A 15,324-nucleotide genomic window follows, 5' to 3' on the forward strand; every position below is an offset into this window, starting at 1 on the left:
CAAGACTCCCAACAACCAACACACACCAGAGAAACGCTTAACAGAGACAAAGACGCCGACCCTCAGAGAGACACAAGACGCAAGCCAAAAGGAACAAAAGAGACAGAGAAGTGTGTATTACTTGCACAGGATGCACCGCTACTCGGGACAGGCATGCAGCAGCACAGCCAGGCACAGCCCCAGGGCCAGGCAAGAACAGAGGTACCCCACTGGAGCGTGACTGTGTGTTACACACACACCCCAACGCACACGTGCTCTCTCCTTCGCAGTCTCTTACATACACACACTTTCTCTCTCACACACTCCTTTCCTAACACTTTCACACACACATACACACCCTGTCACACACAATCTCTTCCAATTTCTCTGTTATGTAGTACATAATCACTCTCACACCCTCTAACAGTCTCACACACACAATCTCATACACACACAGACTCTCATCTTACACAATCTCACACACATACATAGTCTGCTAATGTACATAGTCTCTCTCTCTCACACACACACACACACACACACACACACACACACACACACACACACAGTCCTACAAACGCGCGCCAACACGCACACATCCCGTCTTAGGTCGCACGCGCGCGCGCGCGCGCGCCCCTGTTGGCTCCGCCCCCCGTCGTGGCCCCTCCCCCGGGTGCGCTCCGCCCCCGGGGCCGGGGCCGGGGCGGGGCGAGCCGGTGACAGGAGAGGCCGGGCTGGGCTGGTACTTCTGGCACCCTGGCCGGCGGGGCGCGCTCGGGAGGCTCCTGTCTGTGGCCGCGCGGCCGATCTCAGGGCGGCCCTCGTCTGACGGCCGCTGCCTGGCGTTTCACGCTTGGCCCCTCCGGCGGCCGTCCCGGCGGCGGGAGTTGGCTACGGGATGTGCTCGGCCGGGGAGCTGCTTGGCAGCGGCAGCGGCGGGGAACGCGACGAGAACGGGGACGCACTGGCGGAGCGGCCGGCGGCGGGGACGGAGAGGGAGCCCGGGGCGAGCCCGCGGCGGCGCGGGCAGCGGCCGCTGGCGGAGCGTGAGCAGGTGAGTGGGGAGGGGCGGCGCGGCCCGGCCGGTTTCCCGAGCCCCACCCGGCGGCGGAGGGAAGTGGGCGGGCGGGCGGCGCCTGTGCTCTGCTCGGCGCGGGGCGCTGGTGGCCGCGGCGTTCGGGAGAGCTTCCCCGAGGAGAGGTTAGACGGCGCGCTCGGGGCCGGACAGCGGGGTCGTGCGCCAGCGGTGTGGCCGGTGCCCTGGGATCGCGTGCCTGCCGGGGTCAGCGTGGCCCTTCCCCAGCTGTCGGGCAGAGGAGGCTCAGGCTGGCGCCCAGGGCTCTGGGGAAGTACCCTCCATAACGGTCACTAATCCCAAAGCCCTACATGTAAACACTTTTTTTTTTCAACTTCAAGTCCATACCCCCGTGCTGTGCTGTAGGGGACAGCTGGTCCCTTCCTGCCCTCCATCTTGGCATTTCTGAACACACACCTAGCGCCTCTGAAAGGTGTGGGTGTATTTCTCTAGATGTGCAATCAGTGTCTCACGGCATGTGTAGGAGCGAGTATTACAATAGCTATCTTGACGGGGAGTCTCCAAGAGCAGGTTCTTCACATGAGCACAGATGAGATCTAAACTTCATGCTAAAAGTGAAAAAGCAAGAAAACTGCTTTCAGTTCGTACCAAAGGGAAAGAAGTACTAAGAGGCCAGCTTTCATAAGGGAAAGGAGAAGTTGGGTAATTTTTGAAACTCTCTGAATTTGTTCTCATTAAATGAAGTATGATAATAGGCATTACAGCATATCAGATGTCTTCAAGATTAGGCAAGAAATTTAATCAAAGAAGCTGAATTATATGGAAGATAGCTTTTCACCAGCAAAGACAGTAATTAGACCTTCAAAAATAACTGAGATAAGCCAACCTGCGGAATCACGTTAAGGAGCAGGAATTCAGATGATTATTTGCCTTTACTACAGCCTATTTACTGTTGGGACAATCCGTTGATACCTGTCCCCTCTTGTTATTCTTCTCCATCTGTCCTTTTTGTCACATTTCACAAACTCCAGTGTCATCACCAAATGCATTAATAGATAAAGTATAACTTCTAGTATTTCAACATTGCATTTAGAAAACAGAAATACCGGGGCGCCTGGGTGGCTCAGTCAGTTAAGCGTGGGACTTCGGCTCAGGTCACAATCTCACAGTCTGTGAGTTTGAGCCCCGCGTGGGCTCTGTGCTGACAGCTCAGAGCCTGGAGACTGCTTCAGCTTCTGTGTCTCCCTCTCTCTCTGCCCCTGCCCCACTCACGCTCTGTCTCTCTCAAAAATAAATAAACACTGAAAACATTTAAAAATAAAGAAAACAGAAGTACCAATGTGTGGCACATACAAAATATGCCTTGGCGTTAGTCTTGCTCACCATGTGGAAGTGCAGTTTTCATCCTAATGGCAATATAAGAGATGGCATGGTGACTGAAGCAAATAATTGGTCGCTAGGAGATCTTCCTGATTCCCTTCCTAGTGCCCCCCTCTAACTGTACCATGACTCAGTAGCTAACGGGTTTGGTTTCCTCTTGCTTTAGTTCATCTGGAAAAGTGAAGAAAACAGCAACAGGAACTCCATTGGTGGTGGTGCTAAGGCAGGTACATTTGACTGAGGTTCTCGAAGTAAATTTTCAAATGATTACAAGGGAGCGTGTCAAACATTACTTCATTTACACTTCTGTGGATTTCACGTCATCAGTATCTCTGGTCTTACCAAAATTGCTTATGGTACAAAGAAAAAGGATGAAACAAACAAAAAAAAAAAAATGAAACATGTAGCCTAGAAAACATGTATCTTACCACTTTGCATACCTGCTTCTGTCATTGCCTGTCATGGTAATTTGCTTTCCTGTACTCCTTTGAAATGTTTGAAAATATTACTATCATTTTTAATGTTTATTTATTTTTGAGAGAGTGAGAGAGACAGAGTGTGAGCAGGGAAGAGACAGAGCAGGAGACAAAGAATCCGAAGCAGACTCGAGGCTCTGAGCTGTCAGCACAAGAGCCCTACATGGGGTTTGAACCCACGAACTGTGAGATCATGACCTGAGCCGAAGTTGAATGCTTAACTGACTGAGCCACCCAGGTGCCCCTGGAAATATTATATTTTATTAGATGATATATTTATGTACTCTAAGCCTACATACCTAGTAATTGAAAATTACACTTGAGATATGCACTTACCCCTATTTCAGCACCAAAAAAAACAATTTCTTATCAAGACACCAAAAATGAATGAAAAATTGGGGCAACACAACCCATTGGTGTAAGAAGCAAGCTTTTGTGATAAATCATTTATTGATAATATGATTGCCAAGCTTGTTTTCTTTTCTTTTTTTTTCTCAAGTCCTGCCAATGAAATTTAAATTTTTATGCATTCCCTTTCAATGATGGTAACCACCAATATAAAAATACCTGAGGGATGGGGCACCTGGTGGCTCAATCTGTTAAGCATCTGACTCTTGATTTCGGCTCAGGTCATGATCTTGTGGTCCATGAGTTCGAGCCCCACATCGGGCTCTGTGCTGACAGCTCAGAGTCTGGAGCCTGATTCAGATTCTGTGTCTCCCTCTCTCTCTGCCCCTCCCCTGCTCACGTTTTGTCTCTCTTTCTCTCAAAAATAAATAAACTTAAAAAAAAAAAAAACTTGAGGGAGAGATAAATGATTTCTGTGACTATAAAACATATCCTAAGAAGTTGTTTCATTTAGTTTTTCTTTAAGGGATGGTATGTGTTTGCTATTTTCAGGGCACATGGACTCCAAATTACAAACAGAATTTTTTGAAAATTTTGTTTGTGAACTAGTATTTTGGAATTGAAGATGAATTTTTCCACAGAAACAATGATATGAACAGAAACAAAACCAAAACTAATTAGCTGGAAATGAGGCAGAGGCCACCTTCCTGGTGTCTTTTCTGCTTAGCACACTCACTTGGTGTTCCACAGTCCTAGTCTTATGGCTGTTGAGGGACAGACAATTGGCAGCATCAGTGGCTGTGGCGGCAGCAGTCACCATGGAGGTGCCTTTCTATCTGGATCAAGGCCGTGGTGGTGTGTGTGCTCTTGAACACAATACCTACCTCCAGAAGGCGCCTGACTTTTGCTCTTTCAGCTCTTTCAGTGAGTTTTTTCAGTCCCTAATTTTTTTGTATGAAATTCCTTCCTGTCTCTGTTTTCCTCACAGAGTTTCGCCCTTACTTGATAATTTGATGAAGCAGATTTCTTCCATTAGCTATTCCCCAGGCTAAAGGTTCCTCCACATGCATCCTTTCCTTCACTGATTTTTCTTTCCACTTCTGGCTGAAAGGCTCATGCCCTTCCCTCAGTTGGAAGGCTCTTGTAGCAGCTTTGACCATACAAATCCTATCTTTGGCTCATCCTGTGATACCAGCTCAGAATGTTATCTATATCTTGGCATTATTACATGTAATACTGAAATACTGGTATTAATATAGATATTTTCCTAATAACTAAGATATTGTCACAGCATTTTTTTTTTTTTTTTTTTTTTTTTTTTTTTACTATTTGTCCTTAAATGCCGCTTTACCTGAGAGGAAACTAAGTTTCCTCTGTCCTTCTGGCCTGAGTCTCTCCAGGTAGGATGATTGACAAAGGAGGCCTCCACTGGAAAGAATAAAAGGAGTCCCTTAGATGAAGCAACTGTGTCAAGCTTGAAGTAGGAGTCAGGCATCTAAGAGATAAGCAAGGGAGAGAGGCAAAATGCCCAAGGGGTTAAAGGGACATGGTGTAACTATCCCACGTGTGTTCATTTTGTGCATGAAAGATGATTCAAGTATGTTAATGACTGTGAACGTCAGGTGGCTTTTTATAAGAGAGTCTCTGATCTGCTGCATAGCTGAAAGGCTAAACATCTCCAGTCCTTTTATTAGATGCTTACAGCGTGAATAGCATCTGCTTTCAGATGTGGCAGTTCACAACCCGAATAACCTAAGATGGCCCTGCTTACCTCCTAGAGCACAGAGATCCCATTATCCTCCAACTGACTTTAGAAACATTATCTTTAGCTCTAAGATCTTTCTTTATGATTGTGAAAGTAATGTACTCTGGGAAATGTAGGAATATAAAAAAAAATCTAAGGAAGAAGACAAAAACATTTAACATCCCAGTCCGAGTAACATTTTGTTAAAAAATATCAAACACTAAAAAAAATATATCTCAAACATTTGGTATTAGTACATTTATCTCTCTTTTTCTCTCACATATTACCATACTCGTATATATACACACATATATTTTTTAGCATGTTTTAGTGTAATTGAATTTGCTTTCTTGTTTCAACAATTTAGCACGCTGTGTAATTTTCCCATGTTATCAAAAATTATTTGTAAAAACTATTTTTAGGGCTGTCTAAGAGTCCACTTCTCTACTGCTGTGCTTTTAAGTTGTTTTAAACTTTCTTCTATAAAAATGCTGCAATGAAAATCTTTGCTTGTAAATCTTCAACATTCTAACGTGCAATAGATTCCTAGAAATGGAAGAAGTAGGTCAATGAGTCAAACTCTTTGAAGCTTCTTGTAACATTCTAAAAGGTTGCATTCAAGAAAGGTCACACCAATGTACACTTCCAGTATTGGTGTGTGAGAGCACTGATTGGAAACCATCCATGCCTGTAATGAATGGTATAATTTATGGATTAATCTTTGCCAAGTCAGTAGGCCAAAATTATCTTATGTTGTAAGATCTTGCTAGAGAGATTTACTAAACCTTTCATATATTTATTGAGCAGTTTTATTTCTTTTTAATCATGTTCTTTGAACTTTTTTGACACTATTATAAGGTATTAATCTCTTATTTCACATTGATGAAAAATATTTTCTCTGTTTACAATTTACTTTATAATTTTGTTTATGATTTTTTTGATTTCGAAATGCTTTAAATTTTTATTAGCTAAAGGAATTTATTTTGGTAATTTCATACACACCAATCACACATACACACACACACACACACACATAATATATACACGTCTATATCTGTTTAGAACATTCTTTCTAATCCTACAATCAGTTAAATATCCACCAATATTTTCATGTGTGTATGTGTGTATCAATGATTTTATTTTTCTATTTCTATGTGCTTATTCTGTTTAGAATAACTTTATGTGTTCTGTGAGGTATGGAGCTAATCTGTTTTTTCTCCCAGTCATTGAATATTCCAATTTCTCCCGGGCTTTATAATCCTATATAGTAGTTATAAATACTAAAATCTATATTAAACTTATATTTTTGTTGGTATTGTGAATGGGATTTTTTTCCCACAAATCATTCTTTTGCTGCTGGTTTCTAGCTACTGGTTATATATATTTAGTTTTTAATTAGCTACTTCCCTAAATTATTTTATTAATTCTAATGCTAATAAATACTAGTATCTCTTAGACTTCATTATTTTGCATCTTCTAGGTATATAATCATCCAGTCTATAGATAAGGTTGATTTTGCTTCCTTTCAAATAGTAATGTTTCATTTCGATTTCTTGCCTTTGTGATGCCTAGAACTTTCAGATCAATACTGGTTCATAGATATGTAGGTGAATAAATGAAGAAATCTTTATAAAAGCACTTAAGTACTTGCCAGAGTTTGTGCTACAGGACTATCTGTTAAAAAAAAAAAAAAAAAAAACAAAAAAAAAAAACTTCAGCAGAAAGAAGCCTTATGCTTTCTCTTTGATCTATTAAAACTATGGCCAACAGGACAGATTCTAGACCCAGAATACCTGGGTTTGAATCCTAACTTTGCCACTTACTAACTATAGCTTTGGGCAAGTTAATTATCCTCTCCAGGCTTCAGTTTCTTCATCTGTATAAAAGGAATAATAGTTGTATCAATCTTATAGGATTGTTGGGAGGATTACATGAGTTAATAATGTGTGGAAAGTGCTTAAAGCAGTCCTTAGCACATAATAACCATGTAAATGTTAGCTTTGGGACCTAATTTTCAACTGGAACCCACACTGAAAAGAAATCTAAGAAATGTTGTTTTCAATTTTTCTAGCCTCTGCATTTAGAAAGTCACCCTAGGAGGAAGTCGCTCCTCAGTTTTAATGTGTATTCAGATCATCTCTTGTTGAATGCAGATTGTGATTTCTTTGCTCTGGGTGAGGCCTAAGATTATCCATGTCTAACAAGCACCCAAGTGATGCTGATGCTATGTCCACGTGCCACACTTTGAGTGGCAAGGGAATAGAGGATAAGCAAGTCGGTCTATAGTATTCACCATATTTGCCCTTCAACAGAGTAGCAGTAATAGATATATGTAAGAAAGTTATTTAACTATTTCCTAGAAGGGTATATTTGAACTCTTGGTGAGGTGTGAGAAGACAACGGTTGTCCCCCAAACCAGTCATTTGTAATAGGTCCCACAACTAACTAGTACTGGAGAAGACCAGTACCCAGGTCTCCAATTCTCAAGCCAGTGTTTTTTCTTATATGCAAAGAGGCTTCCCACACAGTGGGAGAACAGTCTCTGATAAATCTGCTCCTCTCCCTTACACTGTGGAGTTCAAACTAGATATTTGTTCATACCTACTTCTTTTCACACTTTAAATTATTTATTTATATGTGTCTTATTTATTTAACAGAGGAATTTGGTCTTAAGCAATTGTGGGAACTGGTTAAGCAGTCTGTAAGTCTTTTGAATCATGTCTGAATATGAGCTTGAAGTCCACTGGACAGGCAGTAAGGAAGAAAAGATGGGTATAAATAATGGGGAGAAGCGGGAGCAGTCTGGACCCATAAGCGTGCACTGAAACTCCAGGAAAACTGGAACCTTGGCTTTCACTGTGTCCAACCTTGCCAATGTGGGTGACCTGCTAGAGCTAGGGCCTTTTCTCAAGTGACTAAACTCACACATCTGGGCGAGGAGTTGGAGAAGCTGGAGGAGCATCTGGGGAAAAGGAAAGCAATTATGGACCCCAGTGCAGCTTTGGGGGAGGCACTCGGTGAGGCAGCAGATCAGCTACAGAGTGGCTGCACCCCCGTGGCCCACCCTAACTTTGTGTTGTGCAAGAATCCCTCAGTCATGAATATTTAGAGCCAGAGTTCACCACCACGTCTCACTGAATGGTGTGTCCTAGAAAGTGGTTCGGTCAACTGGGTGGGGGTGACGCTGGGGAGAAGGATTGAAGAAACTGAATGATGTTCTCCCAAGATTGACAGGGCCACGAGTCAGGAATCACCATCAAGAAAAGCCATGGACATAGCTATGCCTCTCATGAAAATACAGGTTCTGATAGAGTAAATCTGGGGTGAGGCCTGACGTGCTTCCTAATAAGCCCCCAGATGATGCTGACATCATTGGTGAAGGGATCATGCTTTGAGTAGCAAGAGCTGTTCCCTTTCACACTTTTAAAAGCAGTTTTCAAGCAAGAACTATAGTAAGTGTTTATGAGTTTAGTGAATTCAGCCATAAACTTATCTTGTTTCCAAGGACATCCAGTCACTAGAGTAACTCAGGGAATAATTTTGCATATGGTAGGCATCTTTTGTTCATTTTTTATCATTATTCAGAGTGAAACCTCTAAATCAGTAGGTTTTAACTGGAGCAGTTTTGCTTGTAGAGGACATTTGGCAATGTCTGTAGACATTTTTCATTGTTAAGACTAGAGGGCTACTAGTATTTCTGATTGAAATAGTCCAGGGATGCTGCTAAACATCCTATAATGCACAGAACAGCCGCTTACAACAAAACATTATGTGACCCAAACGTCAACAGTGCCAAAGGTGAGAAACCCCTCTTAAACTGTATTAGGGTTATAGTAGTTTCAGTTGTCAAGAATAATTACTCTGCTAAGAGATATTCCAAATATTGAAGCCTGCATGCCAAACAGGTGGCCCCTGATTATTTCTCTTATCTCTTTTTCCAACAACTTCTCTTAAACAACTTTCTCCATTTTGCTCTCTCTTTTTCACATCCTTTCTCTGACCCTTTCCTACCACTCATCTCCTTTCTGTCTGTCCATATTGAGCGTCTCATTCTCCTATTGTCTCTTATACATCTCTAGCCATCTCAGCCACTTTCTCTTTTTCTCTGTACATCTCTCTACTACCTCCTCTCCTCTGTAGAAGCTCAGCGTTATGGAACAATGAAAAAGGTTGTGGAGTAGGACAGTTCTAACTGTGAATTCTGACTTTACTATTTTACTAGCCTTATCATCCCTTAGTCCCTCAGAGACAATTTCCTCATTGTAACAGATATAATGCCACCCACTTCTTGAAGTTCTTATGAGGATTTGGTAACATTTTGTTTACAAAATACCTAGCATGTAATAGACCCTCAGTGAATATTAGCTCTCTATTTTATCCCCACCTTTCCTCTCATTTTTCTCTGGTTCCCTTCTTATTCCTCTCACCAAACCACATCATAAAACTATATTTTTAGTATATATAATATTCAGGTTTACATAATAAATATTACTTAGATATTGAATAAAGTATTAAGAGTTACTAATCTAAAAATCGAATAAATTAACTGTTTAATTTCTCTAAAAATAAATAACCCACCAACCTAAATTACATTGCTTTTGGTATAGCTCTTCAGTTGACTTTTTTTTTTTTCCTATTGTGACTCATTGGTCCTTCCTGGGAAAAAGAGTATCCACCTTCCTCTATTCAAGTTATTCTCAATTTCCTATTCAATAGAAGTGGTAAAGCAAGAATAAAGGGAAAAACTAGAAGTTCTATGACATTAACCTTGTCCTGAGAGGCCTAAGTAGAAACTCTTTATCTTTATTCCCACCTTCTTTAAGCCTTAGGACACTATCTTCCTTTTCTGCCTTCTCTGGAATTGCAATCTTATCTTGCTGTAGCAGCCTTCAAAAACCTTAGGAGTCCCTATTGGTCATATTTTAGTTCAGTAAGTATATTGTGTGTGTGATGGGGTGTGTGTGTTTGTGTGTTTAAGAGAAATGATAAATAAGACAAGCAAAGAGTAGTTTCATTCCAGCAGTGAAACTGACTTTCTAGTTAACGTGATGCAAAAGACATTTTCCATCTTCTGATCTATTTTTTTTTCCCCCATATCCAGCGTTTTTTCTCCATCTAACTTCATGGGCAGCTACACTTTATCTTGGCAAAGGAGGAGGAAATGATTGGCTTTATTTGTTCTTGCTGTTTTCTTACAGCATCAACTATAGCTTATCAGAGTTCTGAACAACAAGAAAACAGTGCAAATGCTTTGAACTTTATGGAAAGTGAAATTATTAAATAAAATTATATTAAAATTGATTAATAAAATTTATAATATATCATATTGTATAATATATGTAAAATAAATAATAAAATTATATACAGTAATAATAAAATTATTAATACTTAGTATCTAGACACAGTGTTAAGGAAATTAAATTTCTATGTGTGGATTTTACTATATTCTCTTTGATATAATATTTTCTAACATCTCTGAGATTTTTTTTAATTCTCTTTTTCAACTAATCTGAAAAAAATGATTTTTGTTGTTTTATCTTCTTGCTCAAAATTTTACTTGAACATATGCAGACCATCCAAAGAGGCAGGGAACTTACATCTGTTTCCCATGACCAGCAGATTTCATCAGTCTGATTGAGTTCAGAATTCCTGATTCCATGGTGCTCAGAAGTAATAACATGTAACAGAACCTATTGTCACTTCTGCAGTTGAGAATTAAAAAGGAAAATCATTTTTAAGGAAAGATGTTTGATTTTGGCTACTTTAAATAGACAAGCTATTCTATCTTGTGGTAACATCTAGCATACCGCCCTGCACATACAAGGTATTCATTGTCACTAGGTAGTTCATAACTTAAAAAATACGTAGATTTTAAGAAAAGCACAAAACATAGAAATTTTTACCCTGCAGCTTGAATTAATCATTTTCTTTACTTCATGGCCTAATACTATCTCATGTTCATGCACAGCCCTTTTCTTCTTAATTTTTTTCTTTATGTAACCATTCTCTTCCTCACAATAGGCAACTTTTTTTAAGTAATTTCTTCCCCCAAGGAGGGGCTCAAATTCACCATCCTGAGATCAAGAGTCACATGCTCTACTGACTTACTGACTGAGCCAGCCTTAAGCAACTTTTTAAATATGTTTGATAGCTTTGGCTGAAATTGTGTGTTATCTTTTTGAATACTTGATGGTTTCATTTGGGTATGTTTGCAACTATGATTTAACATATTGGACCCTAACTCTTGACTATAGAGAACAAACTGATGGTTACCAGAGGTGGGTGGCGGATGGGTGACATAGGTGATCGGGATTAAAGAGTACACTTATCATGATAAGCACTGAGTAATGTACGGATGTGTTAAATCACTATATTGTACTCCGGAAATTAATATAACACTGAGTGTTAACTATACTGGAACTAAAAGTTAAAAACTTAATAAAGTAAGTAATAAAATAAAATATTGGATTCCCTTTGTTAAAATGAAAATGAATACAAGTTTTAGTACTTTTCAGTTTATAATAATTTAATAGACTAATTCAAGAACTACCTGATAGTAAACCTGAAACTAATATGTGTGTCAATTATACTTCAATAATAATTTTAAAAAACAATTTATAGTACTGTACATTAAAAAGGGTGGATTGAACTGTATGTAAATTATACCTTAATAAATCAAACCAACTTAAAACAAAGAAGATCTAGCTGATATTCTCATTGATTTTTATCTCCTCAAAAAGTTTTTTTTTTCCTTTATTGGTTCAATGTAATTTAGTAGGAGATAAGTGTAAATAAATGCTATAACTTTGCAGTTAGTTAGAAATGGTAAATAAGTTATAAATCTAATCATAAACATGTTATAAATTATAATATATAATGCTGCAGTTAGGTGAAGTTTTATATGGTTAGTAAATGTTTGTATTTAATGTAATTTTGTGTACATTTTGTAGGAAATAAAAATTGCAATTATATGTAATGTCCAAGGAGCAGGAAAATGTATTGTCTCATTAGAAATAAAATAAATGCAATTTAAAACTATTAGGAATTATTTTTCACTAACCAAGTTGTTAAAGATTAAAAAGGTAAATGGTGTGGGTTTAAAGAAATGACATATGACCTAAGAATAAAAGTATAAATTGATTCAGTCTTTCTGGAGGGAAATCTTGTATCAAACCTCACTAGTACATACTATTATTGCCCCCACTTTAACTTAGCACAGGGAGGTTAAGTAACATATTCAAAGTATCACAGCTAGTAAGTTGCAGACTTGTGATTCAAACCCATGTTTAAAGCCTGAGTTCTTAACCACCAAGCTAGTGTTGGGCCATGAAATCAATTCAGTGGATTGTGAACAGGATAAAATAGATTTTAAAAAGTGTTAGAATCTATCACACATGCTATGCATGTCCTTTTGTAGAACTTTATATGTACTGGGTCAAGGTATAAAATACATTTCTAACATGGATCACAAGTCAAGATCAAGATCATGGCCACCTTAATTCTGTCTCATGGCCTTTGCCTGGACTCTTTGCCCCAAATCTTCCTTTGACAGATCTTATGTCATCAACCTGTTACCTCTCCAAGATCCCAGCTCTGCTTGCCGTGTACAAAGAACCTCTGACCCAACCCAACTTCCTCTATTCCACTATTCTGTTGTATGTTCCTTATAGATCTTCTCACTATTTGAAATTGTGTTAATAATTTGTCTGTTAAAGTGTTTATTCTCTGCTGCTTTCCACTCCCCGCCCCCATTGGCTCACAGAAAAACATGAGAGCAGAGATCACATTATATGGCAAATGCTTCAATTATTTTGGCATCCCTAAGTTATAGTATAGAGTCTATAAAAACTTCTACCGAAAACAACGCTGCTGGTAAAAACTCAATTGATGTCTTTGCTGAAGTAATGTGGCTTCCTAGGGGCAATTATGACAAGACTTCGTTTCAAAAGAGAAAGGACTTTATATATAACAGAAACATACTCTATTGTCAGAATCAACAGAAAAGAAACTAGTAGTGTTAATCGTGCATTGAACTAAGAATCCTGGTAAAATACTTGTAAGAATTTAGGCAAAGATCATGTTCCTTAATATGCTGTTTTTAAGACCTCCACACTATCAAGAAAGTGAAAGGCTAATGAACACAGGAAATTAGAATACTAACTGGTATTAACTTATGTAATTAGTCTAAATTTGGAAATTTATTTTTAATTTTTCTTGAGCTCAACATATAAAAGATAAAAGATAATACCCAGAACTAACAGAAATTAAAATTCAGATCAGTCATTTCAATAATGGCATTGTTAAAGGATAATTTTCAAAAAAAAAAAAAAAAGGTAAAATATAGTGGTCATTAAATATAAAGTGATCACGTTAAGGACTTTACTTAACTCATCATTAATGAGTTAAGTAAGCAAATGTTTCCCCTGTTTGACCCAAGCAAATGTTTCCCCTGTTTGATTCACAGGTGAAATCAAAGAATTGAAAATGTTTACGGGGAAAAGATATGTTGAAATAAACTTACAAATGGACATGAAACTGCCTTTTTCCCGTAGGCAGGGGAGGGAAGACAATTAAAACTCCACAGGAACAGAATTAATTTGTGTATCTATAGATAAGAATTATTTTTAATTGCTTTTGATTATCAGTAATTTATAGATATAAAATAGCTCAAAAGCTGTGAAGGTTAAACAATAGTCTAAACAATGCATAGTTTCTATAAATTTTTTTGTTTATTCTTAATTTCGCTATAGTAATAAAGAAAGTAATTTCTAAAAGAGTAGATTAATTTTTGGATAGTGAGAGTATTTGGTCTCTCCTTTTATAATGTCTCGTGCTGCTGGAAAATATTAATTCTAATCTTTTTCCATGGTAATACTGTATATATACATTCAATATACATATGAAAATACCTGATTTATATGTATGTGAAAAGCAAAGATTGATTTATATTTGAAGTTCTTTCTGTTGGGTTATATAGCTAAAATTACCAGATTCTAAGATAACTACTGAAAAAAAATTTTAAGTTTATTTATTTATTCTGAGAGAGAGGGAGCACGAATGGGAAGGGGCAGAGAGAGAAGGAGAGAGAGAATCCCAAGCAGCCTCCGTGCACTGTCAGTGTAGAGCCTAATACAGGGCTTGATCTCTCAAACCCAGAGATCATTACCTGAGCTGAATCAAGAGTCTGCCATTTAACCAACCGAGCCGTTCAGGTCCCCCAAGATAACTACTGAAAAATTTTGATGAGAACAAGATTGCTGCTTTCACATTTATGCCTAGTTTTTATTTAGCACACAAATTCCAACTCTTATTCCTATCATCCTAGCACTTATTGAATGGTTATTGGTTTCAAAGACAACTTTGTCAACTTAAGAGTTTCACAGGAGTGTAGAAGTACATTAATTTAAGTTTTAAATTTAAAGAAGGGAAACAACAAAGTAATTTCTTCATAGAGAGTTAACCATGTAGTGTGACCATCCTTGTATCAATAAAATGACCCAGTATAAAACACTGGAGAATAAATTAAAAAATTAAATACCAAACTTCTTCATTATTCTTCATTATTCTTCGTTATTCAATATGTATACATAGTCTATTTAATAGTAATATAATTAAAAGGATAAATGATTCTGCCATTTCTGGATAATAATATTTTCCTTTTGGAGTTTAAATGATTCACTATTTGGAAATCTGTCTTCGGACACCCTATACTTGATACTGTTTTAAGACTTCAGTTGCTTTAACAACCTGGCCATATACCGAAGATATTTTCTTTCTTCATTTGTATCATATTAAAAGCAATTACTTTAACAACTGATTATAGTTATTGTATTATAGACAGTTTTCTGTAGTATTTGTTCCTTATTTTTCTGGCTAGCGTATACTTTCTCAATAGCTTTTTATTCATTCATTCAAAAAATTTATTGAGCTCCTACTATTTTCTAGGCAATGCTCTAGGCACCCGGGACACAAACAAACGAAACAGCCTCAAATTGCTCTCTTCATTAATCTTGCATTGTAGTAGGAGGCGAGACAATGAATAAATGAACAAGTACATCACTGGGTTATAAGTGCTATGGAAAAAATAAAAGGGAAGGTGTAGGGAGTGTGGTCATGGAGGAGGGTTATTGTTTTAAATAAGGGGATCATGGCAAGGCTCACTGAGTTGACATTTGAGCGGAGACCTAAAGGAAGTGAGAATTACTTGACTGTGCCCCTTCTTTTGCTTTGACTTCCTTGGAGGTAGAGCCAAATTTGAGGTTCGGGTTTAGTAATTGTGGTAACATATATTTCCCCAGTCTAGTTTCTCAGTTCTTTCTCACCCACCCCACCTTCCAGTTCTCTATTTTTTATTACTATTT

The 15,324-nt window shown here is 38.3% G+C and overlaps 1 protein-coding gene across 1 annotated transcript in view; it reads left to right on the forward strand.

The window, feature by feature from the left end:
* The first annotated feature begins 691 nt into the window (after nucleotides 1-691).
* The window catches only part of FAM241A (family with sequence similarity 241 member A), a 46,403-nt gene continuing 31,770 nt past the window's right edge, over nucleotides 692-15,324 (forward strand). Inside the window, exon 1 of the mRNA XM_049631046.1 lies at nucleotides 692-1,033. Coding sequence (XP_049487003.1) covers nucleotides 878-1,033 — 156 coding nt within the window. The 5' untranslated portion in view covers nucleotides 692-877. The remainder of the gene's footprint in view (nucleotides 1,034-15,324) is intronic.

Source organism: Panthera uncia, chromosome B1 (genome assembly GCF_023721935.1).
Source record: "Panthera uncia isolate 11264 chromosome B1, Puncia_PCG_1.0, whole genome shotgun sequence".
NCBI classification, from domain to species: domain Eukaryota; kingdom Metazoa; phylum Chordata; class Mammalia; order Carnivora; family Felidae; genus Panthera; species Panthera uncia.